The sequence below is a fragment of the Lagenorhynchus albirostris genome, chromosome 5 (assembly GCF_949774975.1).
Source record: "Lagenorhynchus albirostris chromosome 5, mLagAlb1.1, whole genome shotgun sequence".
Taxonomy (NCBI): Eukaryota; Metazoa; Chordata; class Mammalia; order Artiodactyla; family Delphinidae; genus Lagenorhynchus; species Lagenorhynchus albirostris.
The window spans coordinates 76,648,174-76,671,861 of NC_083099.1; the positions used below are offsets into that span (position 1 = coordinate 76,648,174).

Sequence of the window (23,688 nt, forward strand, 5' to 3'; positions counted from 1 at the left end):
AGGCCCAGAGGTGGGAGGCTAGTACTGGGGAAGAAAGAAGAGTTGGACTCAAAAGATGAAGAAGAGAAGCTGGCCTTATCCCAAAGCATGTTTGCTTGGGTTTTGTCTGGGCTAGTGGTGTCTGAAGTAAGATGGAATCTCAACCCTCTTCAGAGACATTGAGCCAAGTCCCAGCTCCATCCAACAGAACTTTCTGTAGTGATGTAATTGTACCATGTCTGTTATCCAGTGGAGTAGCCACTAACCATATGTGGCTATTGAACACGTGAAGTGTGACTAGTGCAACTGAGGAACTGAATTTTATACTTCAGTTAATTAAAAATTGTTGTAACAGCTTTGTTGAGATATAATTCACACACCGTAAAATTCATCCTTTTAAAGTGTACATATATTCACAAGGTTGGGCAACCATAACAATTTTCTGATTCCAGAACATTTTTATCACCTCGAAAAGAAACCTCAGACCCATTCGTAGTCATTTCTCCCCTTCCCCCAGACCCTGGCGATCTCTCACCTGCTTTCTGTCTCTTTGGATTTGCCTATTCTGGGCATTTCATATAAATGGAATCATACAATATGTGTTCTTTTGTGTCTGGGTTTTTTCACTTAGCGTTACGTTTTCAGGGCACATCCATGATGTAATATGAACCAATATTTTATTCCTTTTTTATGGCCAAATAACATTCCATTTTCTGGATGTACCACATTTTGTTTATCTGTCCATCCGTTGATGGACATTTGGATGATTTGCCACTCAACTAAAATTTGAATAGCCACATCTGGCTGGTGACTGTGGTATTTGACGGCACAGAAGAGGTCAGAACCTACTGGGTGGGCTTTGTAAGTGATTTTGATCAAATCTGTTCTCCCACCATCCCATCCCAGAGCAGTGGAGGGGGCTGGAATGTGCCCTGTTTCCGGTCTGGAGCAGAGAGTGACAGCTCACTCCCGGCCACCAGACCCTGCTCAGTACCCTCCCTGCTCGTCCCAGATCTCGACCCTGTCAGGGCAGCTTGGCTCTAGATGCAGGAGAGGGGGAAGCTCAGAGTCTAGACCTTAGGGGGTCTTCCCCGCTTAGGGGGAAGCTCAGAGCCCAGACAAGACCGGCCCCACACAGCTCGGGCAGCTGTATGCACATCCCCAGGGGTGAGGAGTGTGGGTCGGAGCCCCCTTCCTTTCTGGCTCAAAGCCTCCAGTGCCTGCCCCACTCTCTGTCCCAGATCCAGGAGAGTGAGCACATCAAGGTGGAGAACAGTGAGAACGTCAGCAAGCTCACCATCCGGGCTGCACGCCAGGAGCACTGTGGCTGCTACACTCTGCTGGTGGAGAACAGGCTGGGCAGCAGGCAGGCCCAGGTCAACCTCACCGTTGTGGGTGAGTCTGGGGACAGGGCGTAGGGAAGGCGGGATGATGGACTTCCAGGCCTCGTCTCCCGGGGCCGCTGCTTCAGCACGCGTTCCCTCTGCCCACAGGCTCCCTTTCTCCCTGCTCTCCCACTCCCTGCTCTCACACTGTTGCTGCCCTTTGTGCTTGTTGAGAATCCCAGACCTTGCACACACAGTGTTTTCCCCTTCCTATGAATCCCCTCCCGGTTTCCCTTTCTAGCCAGACTCTGAGCTCTGCCACTCCAACTCTCTCCAGCTAGCCCCTGTGACCCCTTCTCCCCCTGGTCCACTGCCTGCCCCCAACCCCAGTCCCCTCGCAAACCCTCACCTTGAATCAGTGCTGCCTTTCAACTTCACCGCCGCTCTGCCTGAGTTCGGGGCACGGCAGAGAGACCACATCAATCTGCAGACTCAGTGCTGGGCTCTGTCAATGTCCAGGCTCAGCCAGGGTGTCAGCGCTGGTCAATGCCCTCTCCCACACCCTGAGACAGCCATTCCTCGAGACCCCCTACCCTGCAGGCTTTGGCCACTGGCCTCTCTGAGAAATAGGAGGCATCAGGCATGAACTTGCTTAGCTTGGTGGTCCCACACCTGCAGGCGTCTCTCTATCTGTCCCCGTGCTGACTCCACCCTCCAGGCTCTGGGTGTTGCCCACCTTTCTCCTGCGCTCCGGACCCCAGGCTCTTGAGGGCTCCAACCCCCGCCACCCCCATTCTCTTCAGCTTCTCCCCAATTTCTCCCATAAATGTTGCCAGGACTCTCCCATCGTCGCCATGCGCACAGGCACGCATAACTCCTGCAGTATCTCGTCTCACTCTGGCCACCCTAGCATCTTTCTCCTGCTCTCTCTTCACGGCCAAACCCTCTGAAAGAGCCAGTCTCTCCTCTGAGTCTCCTTCTTCACCTCCCTGGCAACAATCTTCAACTCCCTGTAGCCTCACCCCCAGGCCCCATTAGTCTTCTGGAACTGCTCTTCTGAGGTCACCTTGCCCTCCTAATCCCCAATCCACTCCCTTTTTCTTATCTCCTACATCCCAGGATTGAGTTCAGAGTCTGTCTTCAGTCTGATTGTCAAGGTCACTTTTTCCTCTCCATCTCAATCACTGTGTTTTTCATGCCCTGGTCAACTCTCTCTTGAAATATCAAACTAGCTTCCTAACTGGCCTCCTACTGTCCGTCATGCTCAGCCCACTGCCCCCCCACACACACGTGGCAGGCGTTCAGGACAGCGAAGGAGCAGCAGATGGATAGCAGGCTGGTCCTAGAGCACTTTCGGGCCTTCATACGTGGTGCACACGAAAGCTTTTCACCTGGTGTTCTTTTTTTTTTTTTAACATCTTTATTGGAGTATAATTGCTTTACAATGGTGTGTTAGTTTCTGCTGTATAACAAAGTGAATCAGCTATACATATACATATGTCCCCATATCTCTTCCCTCTTGCATCTCCCTCCCTCCCACCCTCCCTATCCTACCCCTCTAGGTGGTCACAAACCACCGAGCTGATCTCCCTGTGCTATGCGGCTGCTTCCCACTAGCTATCTATTTTACGTTTGGGAGTGTATATATTTCTATGCCACTTTCTCACTTTGTTCCAGCTTACCCTTCCCCCTCCCCGTGTCCTCAAGTCCATTCTCTAGTAGATCTGTGTCTTTATTCCTGTCCTGCCCCTAGGTTCTTCATGACCATTTTTTTTTTTTTTTAGATTCCATATATATGTGTTAGCATACGGTATTTGTTTTTCTCTTTCTGACTTACTTCACTCTGTATGACAGACTCTAGGTCCATCCACCTCACTACAAATAACTCCATTTCGTTTCTTTCTATGGCTGAGTAATATTCCATTGTATATATGTGCCTCATCTTCTTTATCCATTCATCTGTCGATGGACACTTAGGTTGCTTCCATGTCCTGGCTATTGTAAATAGAGCTGCAGTGAACATTGTGGTACATGACTCATTTTGCGGTACGTGGGCCTCTCACCGTTGTGACCTCTCCCGCTGCGGAGCACAGGCTCCGGACACGCAGGCTCAGTGGCCATGGCTCACGGGCCCAGCTGCTCTGCAGCATGTGGGATCTTCCCGGACCGGGGCACAAACCCACGTCCCCTGCATCGGCAGGCGGACTCTCAACCACTGCGCCACCAGGGAAGCCCCATGACTCATTTTGAATTATGGTTTTCTCAGGGTATATGCCCAGTAGTGGGATTGCTGGATCGTATGGTAGTTCTATTTTTAGTTTTTTAAGGAACCTCCATCCTGTTCTCCATAGTGGCTGTATCAATTTACATTCCCACCAACAGTGCAAGAGGGTTCCCTTTTCTCCACACCCTGTCCAGAATTTATTGTTTCTAGATTTTTTGATGATGGCCATTCTGACTGGTGTGAGATGATATCTCATTGTAGTTTTGATTTGCATTTCTCTAATGATTAATGATGTTGACCATCCTTTCATGTGTTTCTTGGCAATCTGTATATCTTCTTTGGAGAAGCGTCTATTTAGGCCTTCTGCCCAGTTTTGGATTTCACCTGGTGTTCTTTGATCTGATCCCCTTTCTTTAGTTTCCTTAGGTCAGGAGTTTTATCTCTGGGAAGGCCAGTGGACCAGAGGCTCAGGGAATAGGTTTCTCATCTATAAAAGACAGGAGAGACCCTTGACCCCCTCACTCTCTGTGGTGACTCCTATTTTAATTGTCTCCTCCTGGAGTCAGGAACACTTTGCGGGGCAGGGGGGATTGGTGCTAGTGATCCGGTTCGCCTTTCCACTTAGACCGGAACCTGAAGTATTGATTTGGTGCCACGCCCCGCCCGTTGGCTGGTAGCAGTTTCCAGTTTTCCTTGGTGTTCTCTCTCATCTGCTCCTGCTGGGGGAACGTTAGGGTCAAGTCCATGGAACTGCCTTTCTGTGGCCAGCGCCCCCTGCCCCCATGCTCCCCACGGTGCCCCCCGCTCCCCTCCCCCATCACCACCATACGGGCTGCAGTTGTGGCCTTTTATGGTTGAGTTTCTCATTCTCCTCGGCGGGTGCTGACAGGGCCATTGGCGTGGCTGTCCGCCAGCTGGCAGGAGCGGCATGTTAAATGCCGTCCTGGGAGGGGAATGGAATGGAGGGGAAGGGCTTTCTGTCTGCTTCCCCCTTGGAGAGCTAAGAATAGAATTGCTCAATAAAATGAGGACTCGCGTTGATGGGTACAGCAAATCCACATTCATTCAGAGCCTGGGGATTTAGAATCAGTCCAAAGTAAATCTGGATGAAGCCCAGGTTTACCTGCATGTCTCTAGCGACATCTGTGTATTATCTGATCAGGGTTGATTAAGTAGATGTAAAATGTAAATGAGATGAAACAGGAATTGTTTGGCCTACTCCAGACAGTTACAAGCCCATTGGAAGCACCCACTTGTAAGCCAGCTAAATAAGGCCAGTTTAGCACAACTTCTACTAATTAGCGGTAAACGTCTCTTCTTGTATGTTTTTTAAAGTACCCCTTTCTTTTCAGATAGTCTCTGACTCCTATTTTTTTAAATGATGATAAAAATTAGCCTTTCCCTGGGCTTCCCTGGTGGTGCAGTGGTTAAGAACCCACCTGCCAACGCAGGGAACACAGGTTCGAGCCCTGGTCCGGGAAGATCCCACATGCCGCGGAGCAGCTAAGCCCATGTGCCACAACTACTGAGCCTGTGCTCTAGAGCCCGCGAGCCACAACTACTGAGCCTGTGCTCTAGAGCCCGCGAGCCACAACTACTGAGCTTGCACGCCACAACTACTGAAGCCCACGTGCCTAGAGCCCGTGCTCCACGACAAGAGAAGCTACCACAACGGGAAGTCCGCGCACCGCAAGGAAGAGTAGCCCCCCCTCGCCACAACTAGAGAAAAGCCCGCGCACAGCAGCGATGACCCAACACAGCCAAAAATAAATACATAAATTCATTCAAAAAAATTAGTCTTTCCTTCAGTTACTTTAAATGAGTGATGTTTAGCTATTTTGAAGGCTAATCATTATTATATGTTAAGAGATAGTGCAGGGATTTGTGATGCACGGAGGACCTCTGCCCACGAGTGGGCCTCCAGCCTCAGCCTCGGAAGGGTGAGGGAGGGGCCTCTCGGGCAGGAGAGAGCAGCTGGACCCAGATGAAGTCCTTCATGCGCCTTGTCCAACACAAGAAAAACAGGCCACTCTGCGTATCTTTAAAGGAGAAAAACAAAGCAGAGAGGATCCCAGATACCCAGTAATCCCCCAATACTCTCTGAGCTCGGAACTTGCATGATTTTTAAGGGCAGGAGATTTCTCATCGTAATGCTTGGCTTGGGCTTAAGCAAGATGCATTCTTGATCTTATTCAGCCTGATAGCTGGGAAAATAACAGGCCCCTGGAGTGAGGGTTCAGAGACCTTTTAGAATCTCCTCTTGGCTCCGTCACTGGCCAGCTGGGTATTCTTGGTAAGCGAAGTGCCTTGCCTAATCCCGAAGGGCCAGGATTACCCAGCTAGATAACCTGGGGGCCCTTGCAGCCCTGCCATTCTCTAGAAGCTGCAGGTGGCTGCTGAGGTGCCAGTGGAGGGAGGCCCAGGTGGGGTTAGGCCCAGTCACAGACCATCTTCAAACACACAGGCACGCAGGGACTGCCAGCGCAGTTACTCCAGAGAAGCAGCAGAGATGAGATCCTCCGTTTTCCCAGGAGTGAGAACATTTGCTGAAGAGAAAATCCTGGAACTGGTAGCATCGGAGCCCCTTCCTTTAGACTCAGCGTTTCCCATTCTGCTAGTCAAGTCTCCAGGGAGCCAGGAAAGAATTCCAAGGAAGCATGGAGCTCGGGGCCCCGGACACTGAGCCCGCCTGGCCTTTGCCAGGCCATGCCCAGGCCTCCCTCCCAGACTGAGTGCGTCTGTTTCTTTGGCCCTGAGAGCAGGCTGTTCTGAGGACGACTATTCTGTCCTGAGGGCTTTCGTCCCCAGCTCATCCGGCCTCCATGTGGAGCGCCGTAGGTTGGAAAGAACAGAAAGCATCAGGCTCAGCCCGTGGCTCCCGGGGCAGGCATGCGGGTGGGGCCTCCTAATCTCCTATGACTTCAAACTTGCGTCTGTTCTGAACTCCTTAATATGGCATCCAATTCCTTGAAAGCATTGAGGTTTCACTTTGAATTAAAGCCACCCTCCCCAAACTTTGCATCTTCTCTCATGCTGCAGGCAGTGACATATGTCCTGTGTCAGTTCTCTCTCTTTTAGCCAAGAGACTAAATTTGGAACAGGGTAGGGGATTAATAGTACCTTTTCCAAAATACCCATTTCTCCAAGTTTTCTTTTCCTGACCAAAGCAGGAGGGGAGAATGTCAGTCAGTGGAGTGTATCTGTATTCGTCATCTCGAACTACAGGACATTAAACGTGTCCAGTCAGTTTTCCAGGCATTTCCTTTGAGGGAGGGAGGCAGGGAGTCTGTCCTTCATCTTTCTTTAGGCCTTTTTACTGCCTTAGCTGGGTCTTGAGAGGACTTGAACCACTTGCCTGTAAGAGAGTTTAGAGTAATAAACATCTTAGCCAACACCAGAGATATTTCTAAAAAGACCAACATATCTTTCAGAACAAACAGTTTTTCTAAGAGAACATATTGAACAACCCGTGAAAGTGGTTCCATCATAGGAGGCCTCCAGCGTGACTGCCACCGGTGGGGAGTGGCTGTCACAGTCCCAGAGTCATTCCAGGGCGAGTCAGCCCAGGCTGGGGTTGTTGGGTATGGATAGCTTCCGGGCAGTGCGTTCTTGGCTGGGTGTAGAAGCAGCAGGGCTTGGGGGAGGGGGGAAAATGAGTATGTGTGTGTATATGTATATGTGGGTGTGAATGTGTGTATAGGTATATATGTATGTGTTTGTGTGTGTGTGTGTATGTATGTATAGGTGTATGTGTTTGTGTTTATGTATACATGGACACATACACAGGCAGAATGTTCTTTTTCTTCTCAATATGCTTAAGTCATTTGCAGGGATTTTCTTTGGCCTCCCTACCTTGCTGAGGGGAAGGAGAGTAGAAATCAAGTACTTTTACCTGGGTTTGCTTATTTGATGCTTGCCAAACCCCTAAGAGGTAGATATATATTAACCCCATTTTCCAAATGAAAAAGACAAACTTGTCCTGGAAGTTAAGGAATGAGCTGGAATTCACAGAGCATAAAACATGGCTTTTAATTGCCAGTTTGGGGAGCTCTAGGACTCAGATTGTCTTGGAGGAGATGAAGGCTTAGTGAACACTGGTATCTGTAACTAAACCAACCACCTGCAGAGACTAAATCTGAAGAATAGAATTCTGTTCAGATGAACACCTGCCAAAAATCAGCAAAACTAAAGAACCGCATTAATGAACACACTGACTACCGTGATTTGCCTTGAAGTTGGCAGTGTTACTGGTTCTTAGCATTACTGGTCTGAATGGGAAGGCGGCCAGACAAAGGGCCGCTCCTAGTTTGTGTCCTCAGCTCATTTTCTGGCCCTCAGTCAGGGATGATTGTGATTTGCTACTGTGGTTCGCTTTGAAATTCTCTATCTCATTTTATACCAGTCCTAGGAGGATGACAGAGAGAGGGTAGGAGTAATTTTTTATATATTATAAAGTTAGAAATAAACTTCGCAATAATGATGACAGTGAAGGCTACTCAAACAGGACGCTTTTCTAAGAACATCTCACAACAACCTTGTGATCCAGTGCTATTATCATGCACGTTTTACAGACGAGGAAACTGTGGCACAGAGGGGTTAACAAGTAATGAATGAAGACAGAGCTGTATTCAAACCCAGTGTGTGACTTCAGAGCTCACTGTGCTGTACTGACTCTCAGCGGGGCAGGTGTTTCCCAGGTCCTAGAGAAAGTGGAGACTGACCCCTGGTTATGTCACAGGTCACTGACGTCAGGCCTGAAGGAGACACACACACACACACACACACACACACATTGAACTCTCTCTCAAAGCATATTTTTGATGGGAAACAGTCCACGCCTCCTGGGCAGCTTCCTAGGTCTGTTTACACTGTGAAATATGTTTTTGACTTGGGCAAAGCACAGGAAACCATGGCGTGTAGACTGGAAACTAAGCAAAAAAGAGATTTTTTTCTGAGCAAATCGGTATTTGTGGGGCTTTCCACATAGGCAGGTATGTACCTAGGTGTGGCCGTGTGGATGAGGGAAGGAGAGCCAGGACCAGGGATCGCAGCTCCTGTTCTCCAGGCTTCTCCCTCATGACAGAGCCAATTAAAGAACTTCTCTCCTTTCAGTCCTGCAGAGTTGGGTGATGTTGTGCTTCTCTCTCCCCAGACAAGCCGGACCCCCCGGCCGGCACGCCTTGTGCCTCTGACATTCGCAGCTCCTCGCTGACCCTGTCCTGGTACGGCTCCTCGTACGATGGGGGCAGCGCCGTACAGTCCTACAGCGTCGAGATCTGGGACTCGGCGGACAAGAAGTGGAAGGAACTAGCCACATGCCGCAGCACCTCTTTTAACATCCACGACCTGCTGCCTGACCGAGAGTATAAATTCCGTGTGCGCGCAATCAACGTCTATGGAACCAGTGAGCCGAGCCAGGAGTCTGAACTCACAGTGGTGGGAGAGAAACCTGAGGGTAGGCTGCCTTCCTTTCATCCCCGGCTTGCGATAAATGTGCATGACTTACCTTGTGTGTATAGAAGGCTGAACTGAGATGGGTACAAGGGAACTGACAGGACATCACTGATGGCTGGCAGAGTCTTTTGGGATCTTGATTTCCAATGTTGTGATGCTGATCTATACTCTAAAAGAGGTACCTATGATCCTTCAAAAAATACTGAACCACCGGTTTTGGTACACTCCCAGCAGGGCCGATGGTGTGTTAATCAGAAGCACAGTCCTGGGAAGCGGGAGCTCAGGTAGACCTATAGTTTCAACGTCTTGCCCTACCCACTCATCCAGCTCCCTCCTCTCTTGCACTCATATTTGAGGGTGAACTCAGTGTCAGGGAAGACCGATAAGATTGGGAGCATAAAATCTGACAAGGAGGACAGCTAACTATAATGAGATGGGCTGCATCCTATTAGACCAGTATAAACAAATTGCGGAGACATAGCAGAAAGCATGAATAATTTTGCCATGAAGGTTGGGAAAGACTTCCTAGACGTAATACGTATGCTGAGTCTTGGGAAAAGGAATAGGATTCCAAGAGGTAGGGCAGATTGGGAGAGGCATTCCTCACAGAGGAAACAGTGTGAGCAAAGGTACAAAGTGGTAGAAATGCATGGCATTTTGAGACTCGTGTGTGTGGCCAGGGCATATGCTGTGTGAGATAAAACAGGAGGAAGCAACACGAAAAGGAGAGTGTGGGTAAAATCGTGAGTTCATCAAAGGTTTTCAGGCAGGGGCTTGATGCAATTAGATCTTTTTTTTTAGAAAGAGAGTTAGGGGAAGAATAGACCTTTGGAACTCAAGGGGTGGTCTGGACCACTAGTCTTGGGATCCTGGGAGCCTGTTAGAAATGCAGACTCTCTGCCCCCCACTTCCCTAGTCCCTTCTGAACCTTCATTTTAACATTATCCACCCTCACCCCCCCATGGATTCATATACACTTGAAAGTTTGAGAAGCACTGAAGTGGACTAGGGGGATGAGATTGGAGTCAGTGAAATACCTGTTGAGCCTCTGTGGTGTAGTCCGGGAGAGGTATAGTAAGGGCTCCTTAGGAGGTGGAATGGACCATTCCTGATGACTTCTGGGGCAGAGAATTCAAGGGAAAAGTTAGAAGAGTCTAAGATTACTCCCAGGTCCCAGCTTGGGCAACTAAAGACAAGTTCAAGAGCCATTTAGAGGTTGATTATTATGATTCATGGTGGCTAACATATATTAAACACTTGCTGTATGCTAACCATACATTAAGCACTTTACGTGCATTATGTCACGCATCTAACTCAACGAAGTAGATACTGTCATTACCCCCACTTTACAGATAGGGGAACTGAGGTTTAGAGGGGTGAAACTAGTTGCCCAAGGTCACAGAGCTTGGAAATGGTGTGTTGAAGCTTGAACTCAGAGCTGTCTGACCCTGAGCCTGAGCTCCGTTGGTTAAACAAATGTAGGAGGCCAGGCTGCCTCCCAGTGACTTGGAGGTTAGATAGCAGGGAGTCCCAGAGAAGGTGGAAGTTCTGGCTTCAGTCCTGTTGAGTTGAGGTGTCTGAGGGATATCCATGGGGAGGTGTCTTCAGACTGTTGGATGGTTGAATCCAGAGCTCAGGAGAAAGGTTTAAGCTCGAGCTACAGGTTTGGGGCGGGGGGGGGGTCTTCACTATTTAATTGGTAATTGGAGCCATGGGCATCAGTAAGTTCACGGAGAGGGGGGTAAAGAAAGTCTACACTGATACAGAAATGAAGGAGCCTGCACGACCAGGAGAAAGGACTGAGAGGGGAGAGAACCAAGGGGAGGCTGGAGCTGTGTTGCAGAAACATGGAAGCAGCGAGTGGCAAAGAGGAAAGAGATGAGGATGCAAGATCTTTGGATTCAGCCCTTTGATAAGCCGTGATCTTTGAGAGCAAAGTCCATAGCGTTTCCACAGGGTCGAGAATGGTTGGCCTGGGGCTAAGGAATAAATGGAAGAAGGAGAGGCCAGGAGTATGGAACGTTACTTCAAGAAGTTTCATGTGAAGAGAAGAAAACGAGTGCTGTGAATTTAAGATGGAGGCAAGGTTGGGGGCAGGGAGGAAGGTGGAGGGAAAACAAGTGAAAGACTTCTAGGAGAAGAGAGAGCTGTAAGATGTGAGGTAGAGAGAAGACTAAAGGACCAGGAGCTGGACAGGACGCAGGTCCTGAAATCACCATATAGCCAGAGGCATCATACGTATGGAAACTGTCATTACAGTTTGATACCCCTCTTTAGTTTCAAAATTTAGGCATAAAACAGATATTAAACTTTACTTTCAAATTAAATGAGGGCTCCAGAAAGAAAGTTTGGAGGTTGCCAGTGGAAAACACACCAAATTTATAATTCTGCCTGTGCAGCCCTGTCTTGGGGGCCTTTGCCCAGGGAGCCCTAGAGATCCCCCAGAGGGCAGGTCTCTCTGAGAGCCACAGTGTGTGCTGTGGCGGCGTGGATCGTGGAGCCCGGCCCGAGAGAGCCCTGCCAGACCTCTTTGCAGTTTCATGGGGCTCCTGCCCACCAGCCGCTCACAGATGTCTTCTGGGAGAAGCAGTAACAAAACTGCCATTGGCCGCCCTTTGACATGAGCAGAATGGGAAGCAGACTGGTTCGAGTGGGCGTGCCAGGAGAGGCAGCCAGGTTCCAGTCTGCACGTTTTTAGCATATTACTTTGTCCAAGAAGATGACTCCCAACCTCCTAGAAAAGTGATAGAAAAGGGGTAACGTGGCAGTGAGATGTGCATTAGCTGGAAGGGAAAACTTCCAGGTCTTTTAGGGCATGTACCAGGAGAGACTGTAGAATACCTGTTGAGCCCCACACAGAGGACCAGAGGCCACAGGAGCTGCGCGTGTGGCTCTTAGGAGGCCAGGACAGCAGCTTCCAGGGCTGTGAGGACGGTCTGTGGGGAGGAGGGGCTGGGACCACTTGGGTCCAGGCAGGTGGCCTCTCCCTTCTTGCCTGAGGCCAGCTGAACCTCCTTCTGTGGTCCTCAGATTCTCTTCCTGGGGCCCGTCCTGGCAGGAAGCAGACAAAGGGAAATGTTGAAATTGCCTGCAATCCAGAGGAGGGGTTCAGGCCACCCAGGGCTTCCAGGCTGGAAGATGCTCCCACCCCCAGGTCCAGCTGGCTTGTCCCTGATGGGAGGGGGAAGGGGCAGAACAGCACAGAACATCCTCTGAGGGGCAGAGGATGAAGGGGGGGATGGGAGGGTGAGGGTAAGGGGGTGTGGCTTCCAAGTGAAGCTCTGTGGACGGCTCAGAAGCCTGTCAGTTATAGCCTAGGTTGATCATCTCTCTCCTCTTTAAAAGTGCAGTGGCTCTTAGAGAAGTGGAGGGTGTGTGTGTGTGTGCACACGTGTAGAAGAGGGATGTGATTATAGTAGATCATTTCTGTGAGCCCGTGGGGTCTGGTGGTCATAAAAAGGCAGTGCCAATTAACCCTCCTCCCTCTAAGCACAGCTAATGTTGGCTCTCACCTTCCCACCGCTACCACGGCCCCTCCAGCCTCTGCCTCAGCAACTTCAGTTTTGGGCTTCATCCGGACCTCTCAGTTCTATCCCCGCCCTCACTCTGCATTCGCTCACTCAGTGTGTCCGGTGCCCCTCCTGTGTTCCAGGTGCTGCAGGGGCTCTAGGGATACGGTGGAGGCCACAGCATAGCATGTAGGTCTCCACCCAGCTCTGTGGCCTCCTTATGCCAGAGCCCCCCACCCCGCTAAGACTAGGACCCGTAACCTGACAGCACCCCTCCTCGTCTTCCCAAACCTGAGTAAACGAGCACCTCCCCTTCCCCCTCCCACCCAACGCAGCCGCTCTCTCCCATCCCAACCAGGTCTGGATCTCCACTCCCACCATACTCAACTCTAACTCTGAAATCCGCCCCGTCCTTGCTCCTAATCCTAATTTGTTCTAGTCTGTATAGTTGTTAGCAAACAGCTGATAGAGGCTGCTTGCAGAGTGGGGTAGAGATGCAGAGCCCCCAGAGAAGCAGCGGAAATCAACCGCTCACCCTGAGCTGCCGCGGCTGCCCTCCCCGGGGCGCGGGCGCCCTCTAGTGCCTGCTGGGCGCCCAGCAGCCCTCCGCCGTGCAAAGGGACCGCTCTGTCCAGGGAGCCGGCTAGACACGTGCCACGTGAGGGCCAGAGCGCTCAGCCGGCCCTCCCCGAAACACCATTCCAGGGGGATGGTGTCATCTGCCTGCAGAAATATCTTGGAACCATCTTCCAAATAGTTCTTCCACTTAGCTCTTGGATCTCACAGCTCTTTCTGAGTGGATTTTTTAAAAAGTATCTCGTTGAAGTCCCTTCTACTGCAGTTTAGCTCCTTCCTGAACACCAGATGGACATCAGATGGACACCACGTGGCCACCTCTCTCATTACTACCCCTTTATGCTCAGAGAGCTTGGCTAATTGAATTGTGGTCTTTCCCCCACGCCTCTGGGGTTCCTCCTCTCATGGCCATTTCCCTTCCAAATAGAGTGGAGACAGGACGAGAAGGAAAAGGAGGAAGGGAAATGTCTCAGCCTGCACAGAGGAAGGGTTGCTGTGTAACAGTGAGCCAGAGGCCGGGGCCTGGGTTCCCTGAGATTGAGCTGGACCCCACAGCCTTGGTACCAGGAAAGCACGCTGCATCTTGACTGCTAAGGAGAGAGGCAGGAGTTGAGGGTAGGTGTGGTATTTGAGAGGAGGGCAAGAAGGCTAGCTCCATCTCTAACTGGTGTCAGAGAGATGGGGAGAGGCCAGTTCTAGAACTGCATGCCCTCTCAGGGCCACCTGGAAGATGCCTCCGGGAAACAGGTCATCGGAAAGCCCCTCATGGGCTCACAGCGCTGCTTCTGTTCCTTCACGAGGAGACGACAGACGGTTCCTCCTAGAGATTCCAGGCCAGGAGAGCCTGTCTCTCTGTACTCTCTCATCCTGTTGCTCATTCTACACCAGGATATGTGGCATGGGGACAAAAAGGTCAGGAGAGGTCAAACCACTGTCTCAGCTAGGGCACCACGGATCAGGACGACGGAACCTCCCTGCCACTAAATGTGGGTATTATCATTAATGTTTTGTCTCTAAGGCCCTATGCAGTGACTGGCATCCACAAGTGCTCAGTTAGTGATTGTTGAATTGACTTGAATCTCTTGCTTTCCTTAAATCCCAGTCTGACATACCATTGTTGAACTAACCTAAACATCTCTTGAACCTATTTATCGTTCTTACGGTGGCTCTTGAGGTGTGATTTCCAGATGCCTGCAGCGTTCCTCCTATGTGAGGTATAACGCTAAACTGTTCTCCCACGTTATAGTATTCATGAGTTGGTGAAAGTTCATAACCCTAATCTCACCCTTGGCTATTGCGATTTTTTTGTTTTTTATCATGTCTGCTTTAGGCTTCTTTCCCAACCAGAGAGGCCTAACCTCTTCTGATCATCTTCACATGGCAGCTCTTCCTTTCAATGGCCCACGCCTCCTCCAGCTCCACTGAGACTTTCTCAGTGCCAACAGCCAGGGTTCTAGGATCACATGACCCCAGGCTCTACCAAGGGCAGAGTAATAACACCTGTTTGCAGCCGGTGCACACGTCCCCAGTGACAGCATTCTGTTGGCCAGAGCAGTTGCTTGAGGAATGGGGCTCCCACTTTTGGTTCTAACTAGATACCCTAGGGCTTGTCATGCTGAAAGTCTGAATGATTCAGTTCTCCCTGAACACATGACTCCATTACTACCTTCCAGGTGTGTTGCTCTCAAGTACATTTTGGTCATCTGTGAATTTGACAGTGTCACTGTCAACTCTCAAATCTGTGATTTAGAAGACTTGATCAGTTATACTCACATCCCGACAGTATCTGTGAACCCCACCACTAATCTGAGAGTCCCCATCGACCTTATCCTTTTTTTATTTTTCCACGGCATTTTCCTTTCTGTGACAAATATTCCTCCCAACCCCACTTGTGTTGGTTTTTTAAAATTAAACTTCATCAACAGCATTTTAAGAACTCTAAACAAATCATAGCCTCTCTTGTTCCCGGTCACATGCTTATAAACTCTCTCAAAACTCTCTCCCAGCAAGGGGTACTTATCTTGCATGGGAACTGTGTGACTTCTCTCAGGTTGCCTGCCTAGGTTTCAGTCATTTGTTCTGCCCTCAGACTAACAGAGAGGCTCACTGTCTACAGTTTCAAGCTGCACCTGGTCCCTGACCCACACCTTCACCGCCAGCATTCCACTTGCGAAGCACACAGAGCTGGGCCCGCTCCCACACAAGCCCTCCTTTCTGGGCAGTGTCTGACCAACCCCTCGGCCCCGTCTGCCCTGGCCTTCCTTCCATCTGCCGTCCCTTTCCTGTCCTCAGTCTTGCTTTGCTGGGAGCTTCAGCAAATCACACCCTTTCCCCCAGTTGTTCACACACACAAACACACACACACTTTAGAGATCCTTGGCCTCCCTCTCTGGCTTCCTCAGGTCTTTCTACCTCTTCAGGAAGCCTCCCTTGGTTCCCGCTGTCAGACGGGACACAGCCCCACATCATGGCCAAGTAGCACCTAGCGCATCACAAAGCATGGCATCCAGGGCTAGCCAAGGACCCAAGAAACCACCCAGAAATACAGTGCTTTCCTTTTACAGATGAGGAAACTGAGGTCCAGGAAGGGAAGGGCGCTTGGCTAAGGTCAAGAAGCCACAGTGGCTCTTTAGGGACTAATTATACCAAAGCAAAGGAAAGCCTGGACTTCAGAAGTGGGTGTATTCCTCTGGCCACCAGCCTGTCCCCTCACGACCCCCCATCTGTGAACGGCCAGGGTGGGCTGCTCATGTCCCTCCTTGCCATACCCATAAACACCCGCTGGCTTCCTGCATGACGTCACCCACCTCCTCGCTGTGTTCCATCATTTCCTTTAAGACACAACTCAAGGGCTCCTTCTTCCTAGACTAATTGCTCTGACTTTATACTTGCCCCACTTGTGTCACCTTCCTCCACTGTCTACTCAGTTTGTACTGCGATATCACGTGCTTGATTATATAACACTCGTAATGGATATTTCAAGGATATGTGTTTTTGCCTCTCCAACGAAATTATATATAAGCTCCAAGAAAGGAGGAGAGATCATGCCATCTGTATTTTGTTTTGTACACCCATGATCACTGGCAAAATAACTGGTACCTAGCTGGAATTCCAGAAAAAGTTCTCAGCAAATGGATAAATGGATTTGACACTAGTAGCAATTATAAGTTGCCGACTTTTGAGCCAGAGCAGAAAGGGACTGTCGCAGTTGTGTGTAGGTTCTGAAAGTCAGAGAGACTAGAAAAGATGTGAAGAAGGGCATGTCTAGGGGACCTCAAGGCTAGAGGGGAGTGGATGGAGGGGACAGCTGGCAGAGGAGGGGCTGGGTGGGGGTCAGCGCCTGCCGGTATATACGTGGCCCTGTTGCAGCGTGGACCCACTGACCCCGTGGTGACCCACTGACCCCGTGGTGGTGCCCAGAGCTCTGGGCTTGGTGGTCTTGTGCCTGGGAAGGCTGAAGTCTGACAGGGCCCCCGGCATGCTTTGCTCTCGGTGGGCCTTTGTTACTAATTGCCCACGCCCTCTCTCCCCCTAGAGCCGAAGGATGAAGTGGAGGTGTCAGATGATGGTGAGTGCTGGCCCCCGTCCTCGGGAAGACTCGAGGGGTGGAGGGGGGTGGGTGAGGGGTCTGAGGACTCACACTCACCCCGACCCCCACCCTGCAGATGAAAAGGAGCCCGAGGTCGATTATCGGACCGTCGTGGTCAATACTGACCAGAAAGTGTCTGACTTCTATGACATCGAAGAGAGACTAGGATCGTAAGTGGAGTGGGAAGCACCCTTCCGGAGCCCCGGGTGAGGGTGGCGCAGGCCCCGAGGTTAAGTTCCCTGCTTCCTCTTCCTGTCCTTCCCTGGGTCCTGCCAACTCCCCAGACTGAGGTTCCTGCAGAACCGGGAGGGCTTGACCTGTTGGCACCCGTGAAAGCATCACCCGGCCAGGGCTCTCTTAGGAGCTGCTGTGCCCCGGGATCCCTCCGCAAGCTTGAGCAGGCCCGTCCTCCTCTACGATCCACCCCTCACATAGGACATAACCCAGGGCAGCGGGTCTGGCCCGGCCCGTCCTTAGGATCCCTTCCCTTTGATCCGTGCTCGCCGTTCAGCAGTTCTAGCTCTAGTGCTTCAGGAGAACGCGCCCCCTTGACATGCACCTCCTGTCATCACCCCTCGCTTTGTGAACTCAGGCCACAGTCTCTGCTCAGGCTCTTCCCTGGGCTGCAGAGACACCAGTGGACTCAGACCACAACCCTGGGCCCTCAGCACAGCCAGGCTGTGCCCACCAGCAGCAGCACCCAGGGCTGCCTGTCGCCCACTATCCCTGGAGGAGGAGGGGAGGTGGAAGAGAGAGGAATGGGGCTCAGCTCTTTATTTCCGGAGGGTTTCTGTCCAATAAAGGAGTGACACCAACCTCATCGCAGTCCTGAAGAACGAGGACCCTGCTCGGGGCGGGAGTGGTGTCAGCGGAATGCCACCACTGCCATCCCTACAGTGGGAAGCAGGGGCCTTGCTAGGCTGTCTCCAGGCCCCCGGTACTGGAAGGGCGTGGAAGGAAGGCAACCACTCTGAAATTCCCGGTACCTGGGGAGGACTTCCCCAACCTGACGTCACGGGTCCTTTCGCGGGGGAAAGGGAAAGAAGTCTGTCGCCAAGATTGAGGCCTCAGCCCAAGGAGATGACAGTCCTGAAAGAACAGCAAGACTGGACAGGGTTAGGGCAGGGTTGGGAGCCAGACCCGGGCTGACATTGACAAGTGATGGAGAGAGTGGGTTTACGGCATCAGCAGTGTGCTTCACTGACCTAGAGCAGGGACTGGCCGACTTCTTCTGTAAAGGGCCAGATAATGGATATTTAGGGTTTGTGGGCCATGTGGTTTATGCTGCAACGACTGCTCTGCTACTGAAACCCAGAAGCAGGCACAAACAATCTGGGCACAAATGGGCATGGATGTTTTCCAGTAAAACTTTATTTAGAAAAAGAGGGAGGCCAGGTGGGTCCCACGGTCCATCACTTTCCAATCCCAGGTCAGTGGAAAGCTGGGCTAAATTGCTTTTTCTCTCCTCCTTTCATTCACAGTGGGAAATTTGGACAGGTCTTTCGACTTGTAGAGAAGAAAACTGGAAAAATCTGGGCAGGGAAATTCTTCAAGGCATATTCAGCAAAAGAGAAGGAGAACATCCGGCAGGAGATCAGCATCATGAACTGCCTCCACCACCCCAAGCTGGTCCAGTGTGTGGATGCCTTCGAAGAGAAGGCCAACATCGTCATGGTCCTGGAAATGTGAGTGTCCCGCCGCAGGGCGGCCCAGGATCCCCTTGTGGGACTCCCCCGCTGTCCCGCCACCACCCTCCGCCCCGAGATGGAGAGCACTGTGGGCCAGGGTGTGATGTGCACGACACTCGGCAGGGTGCTGACCACTGGGTGCTGACCACTGGGGTGCTGACCACTGGGGACAGCCCATCTGTGCGTGGTGCCGGCCCTGACCCACTGCCCACCAGCCCCCTCTGCTTATCTCCAGAGCACACTGGCAGGCCTTTGAGGACCCCTGCCCCCTTCTCACCCTCACCTCCCTGTGAAAGGCTCAGGGCTACCCCTCGGCTCCTTGGTTTCATTCAGGGCATTCTGACCTAGAGGTGGCTTTAGAGCAGAAGAGGGGGGACAGGGCAGCTTCGCAACCGGCCTGTGAGAGAGAAGGGGGCCCAGGGCTGGGAGCTCAGAATGCAGGAGTGTAAGCCTCGCTCCCGTCCTCCTGCTCTGCTCTGTGTGCCCCTGGTCCACGCTGGTTTGTTCTCTCTTGACCTCTCACTCACCAAAGAGTAGCGCTTTCTGAGCTGGGCTGTACAGAGGCAGGGGGAGGACCAGATGACATCCAGCCAAGGCTTTCCTGGACTCCATTGTTTCTTCGAGTCCCAGTCCTTCACCTCTCTCCCCTCTGAGTGCTGGTCTGCATGTGCACACACACACACACACACACACACACACACACACACACACACACACACACACACACACACACACACACACACACACACACACACACACACACACACACACACACACACACACACACACACTGGAGTCAGTAAGCCAGACATGCTCCGTAGTGTGTTTTTTTGTTTGTTTTGCGATACACGGGCCTCCCACTGTTGTGGCCTCTCCCGTTGCGGAGCACAGGCTCCGGACGCACAGGCTCAGCAGCCATGGCTCACAGGCCCAGCCGCTCCACAGCATGTGGGATCTTCCCGGACCGGGGCACGAACCCGCGTCCCCTCCATCGGCAGGCGGACTCTCAACCGCTGCCCCACCAGGAAAGCCCAATGTGTATTTTTTAATCATTTCTTTTCCTTTTTTAATCTGAATTTTAAAAGTATATGATACAATCATATAAAAAAATATAAGAGAATACACAATGAGAAGTCCCATTCCTACCCCTGTCTCCCGTCTACCCTGTTCCTCCCCTGCCTCAGCACCACTGGTAACCAATTTTGTTGGTTTTGTCTGTGTCCTTCCAAAGTTTCTTTATGAAAATGCAAGCATATATTATTTATATATATATTATTCATATTCATATATGTATGTATGTATGTATATATACACATACTTCCCACCTTTTAACCCAAAGACAAGTTTCACTCAATATTCTATACTTGGCTTCTTTCCATTCAGCAGTGTATCTTGGAGAGGGGCCCACATCAGTAGCCAGGGGGCTTCCTCACTCTCCCTGCTCCCTGGGATCTCAGCGCATGCATAGACCACAGGTTATTCGTCTTCTTTTGATAGGGTTTTGGATGGTTTCCAGGCTTTGGCTTTTGCAAAAAGGCAGTGCCTCTAACCTTGTACATATAGCTTTACACTCATGCCTGTGTACATCTGTAGGGTAAACTCCCAGAAGTGTGGGAGTGCTGGATCAAAGGGGATGTGCATTTGACAGCTTTAGCAATACTCTGAAATTGCCTGCAGCATGCTTTAACTGCTCATCCCAAGCTTCAGGGATCTCAGTCCTTCGGAGAGGACTGTGTCAACATCTCGGTGTTCTTTCCCGGGAAAGGTGAAGCCAGTGAGGCATCCCCAGTTTGAGAAGTGACTCCCCTCGCTCCGTGAACCTTTGCTGTGTTTCCTTTCAGCTTGTGTTCCTCAGGAAAGGCAGTCGTGGTTAAGAGACAGACTTGAGTCTGAGAAACCTCACTTCAATCCCTGCTCTGCCTCTTGTTGACGACCTTGAATAAGTTGCCCAGCTGTGCCAATCATTAGTTTTATTATCTGTAAAAGGAGGCTATAAACCATCTCGTGTACAATGTGGGGATTAGATGGAATAACATGTGTCAGGCACAGGCTGTATAATTGCGAGTTATTCTTAGGAGTATGATGCATTGACTTTTTCTATATCCTGGTCTTTTTTTCACTTAAAGTTATTTTGTGAGCACTTTAACACCCAACTGGTTTGTGGAACAAATCCTACTATTCAGGAAACCTGGGGTCAGCTTCTATTACTGTCGAGCTGTGGTTTTGTAATTATTAAATCCTTTCAGCGAGGAGAGCTATTTGGATTATACTCCCTTTTGGTTCTAAAATTCTGCAGCTCTGTGGAACTTTTACACAGATTCAAAGAAAATCTTCCTTCGTCTCTTAGAATCAGTTTTCAGCCCCGAATTCAAACTTCCCTCCCCACTTCTAGGAAAGATTTAGCCCATGTCCATGGCCTCACTCATTATACCCTCACAATAGCCCTGTGGGCTGCAGCCTTTCACATTTATTGTAGAACAGGTTGCTTGGTCCAGGCAGCGTGGGCGTGTGGGGACATGTGAAGAAATGTCTTATCTTTGGAACTTAAACCTTGAGCAAGCTCGTGAGAAGGTGCAGGAGCGGGTAGGAGGCATCCAAGCCTGGGTGAGGCTGGGCAGCAGAACCAGTGGGCAGAATACCATACTTAGCTTGGAATTGGGAGTTGGCAAGCTGGATGGAAAATGTTGGGAGAAAACGTACGAGGGCTTCAGCTGGTCTGGCTTTCATCCCTCCACCCCACGCCTCCCCCGTGGACAGGAGTGAGTCTTACATTCACAGATGCCAGCTGATTCTCCTGCACTTGGGGTAAGGAGCTTGCCCCTTGATAGGAACTCGACCAAAGAAGAAGGAGCAGGTTCATACTCAATCTGTACTTCCCTTCCAGCTTAAACAGACCTGGCCACTGAGAAGGCAAAGGCTGGCTTTCAGCTGTACGATTTGCTCTTCTCCTTGTTCGGTGGAGAAACTGAGATTAAGAGAAGGACAATCCCTGGTGATACAGAAAAATGAAAATGTATTGCAGGGCCCCAGCCTTCAGATCAGCCGCCTCAGATACAGTGAGAGCCCAGAACTAATGTGTCTTCAGCCTTTCTGACCTCCGATTATGAGACAAGCCCCTATGGTTGTAGCAGTGTTGCTCTGATACAGGAGTTCCTTCAGGCTCCGGGCCTGGAGTCAGGGCTGGTCCTTTTGGGACATTCCAAGGGCTGGTGGGCCCCTGAGCACTGAAGCAGATGTGCAGCTTAAGCTGAGTCATCCTTCCATTGCCCATCTCACCTTCATGCTGCCATTGGCAAAACTGATCAAAGAATAAGCAGCTAGCTGCCATGAGACAAGGAAGAGAGGGTCTGGGTTTGGAGCCCCATGGAGTGTCGTCCTTCTGGCTGCCAGTGAGCGCTGGCCAATGTCTACAGCTGGGGGATAAATTTGATCCCTTGGAATAAGGTAGGTTTTCATTCATTCATTCACTCACTCATCACTGTTAATTTATTAAGCACACATTTCCTCCGCCCAATCTTGGCCCATGGCTTTATCCCATCTCTGTGGGTGGCAGCTTCTTTCCACCCACAGTCTTGAGCGTTTTGAAAAGAAACCTATATAGAACCGTTTATGTAACCCCTTCCATCCTTGAAAATGGACCACAAGGACAGTTTTCAAAATACATCAACTAAACTTGAATAGGTTTGAACCTGTATGTGCACCTCTACTGAATAGGTTACCTCTAGAAATGCAGCAGTAATTATCTCCACAGCTCAGATTTCCACCACTCATTGCCTCAGACATTCCCAAGGACACTGCAAAAAATGGTTTCTTGCTTTTTCAGAATATTTTAAATTTAAAACCAAACATTTTGGGGTACCTTGTCTGTGCCAGATATTGCCAGGTAAAAACAAGGGTCTAGAGATGAGCCGTACCTTTTCCAGACATGTTCACAAACAACTTTAAGACAAGGCAGACTTGATGGGGAAAGTGCAGAGATGAGAGTGTGGGAACCCAGGGAGGGAAAGATCATATGATGAAATTGGGAGTGATTTCTCGGAGGACATGAATTTCAGCTGGCTTCCCAGGGGTGGTAACTGAGTAAGCCAATATTTCTCAAACTTGTCTGATTTTAACAATGACCTGGGGTACTCATTAAAAATATGGATCACAACCCTTCCAAGATTTTCTAAATCAGAATCTTCAGGGGAGAAGCTTGGGAGTCTGTATTTTCAACAAGAGCCCCCACTGGTTCTTTAAAAAGGAAAAAAAAAAAAGATAATTAACATTATTGAGCACTTACTATATGCCAGGCACTTTTCTAAGCGCTTTACCTGTATTAATTCACTCAATCTTCACAGCAACCCTGTGAGATAGTGCTGTTTTTATCTGCATCTTACAGATGAGGAAATTGGGGCTCAGAGATGTTAAGAATGGCCTGAAACCTTGGAACCTAAGAACGGAGATTAGAGTTTGACCTAGAGCCTGGGTGGCGGGCAACAGAAATGAAGGGCTTGAGGACAGAGGCGCCACCTGCTGGCCACACAAGGACCTCCTTCTCGGTTGGTTCTCAAGCGTTGGTTCCAGCGCCCCCCAGCGGCCACTGGCACAGACTGACCTTTACCCGCTCAGCCCTCCCAGAAGTCTTTGTCCTGTGGTGATGGAAACCCACAGAGGCTTCCGTGTGCTGGGCCCCATGGTGCGTCCTTGTCTGTCTCTCCCTCAGGTGTCAGTAACAAGATCCACTTGGCCCGCAGCAGGTTGTCAGATGATAATTAGTATGTGCTGAGCACCCACTGTGTGTCAGGCATGATGCTTTACAAAAGTTCCTTCATTCCTAACTACTGTGATGGAGGGACAGATGAGGAAACTGGGGCTCAGAAAGGTTAAGGAACTTGCCCAAGCCACAGAGACGGGATTCAAACTCCGCTCTTTCCCATCTTTGTGATGACTCCCTTAGAAGAGGGAAGCCCCTTGGAAGAGGACAGGCTCCGCAGGAAGCCCACTCAGCCTTGTTCAGCTGGTGGATCCACAGGCCATTGTAAAAAAAGAACTTACTGATGTCTGGGTGCTGCATAAGTTACCAAGGGGATGCTTTAAGGTTTCTGAGCAGCGAGCGAGGAAGGTGGGTTTGGAAGGCTGGGAGAGGGGAACAGAGCGGCCCCATGTGACTCAGCATTTGCACTGAAGGGAAATAGGCTGGCTGGCCAATCCTTAGAAGAGACGCCCACTGCAGGCCTCAGAACCACCATGGCCAGGATCCAGAGTCTATCCAGGCAGGAAGGATGTACTACACTCCCAGCCTGGGCCAGGGAGCCGGGGAGGCAAGTTAGTTATGGCTGGAAGGAGTAAACTGATGTTATAG

General features: G+C 50.5%; 1 protein-coding gene across 2 annotated transcripts in view; it reads left to right on the forward strand.

Moving 5' to 3' along the window:
- Positions 1 to 23,688, forward strand: part of MYLK (myosin light chain kinase) — a 118,726-nt gene that overhangs the window by 70,772 nt on the left and 24,266 nt on the right. For both annotated transcript variants that reach the window (XM_060150459.1, XM_060150458.1), the window contains 5 exons: positions 1,221 to 1,374; positions 8,681 to 8,983; positions 16,603 to 16,635; positions 16,733 to 16,826; positions 18,138 to 18,341. In XM_060150459.1, the coding sequence (XP_060006442.1) occupies positions 1,221 to 1,374; positions 8,681 to 8,983; positions 16,603 to 16,635; positions 16,733 to 16,826; positions 18,138 to 18,341 (788 nt within the window). The remainder of the gene's footprint in view (positions 1 to 1,220; positions 1,375 to 8,680; positions 8,984 to 16,602; positions 16,636 to 16,732; positions 16,827 to 18,137; positions 18,342 to 23,688) is intronic.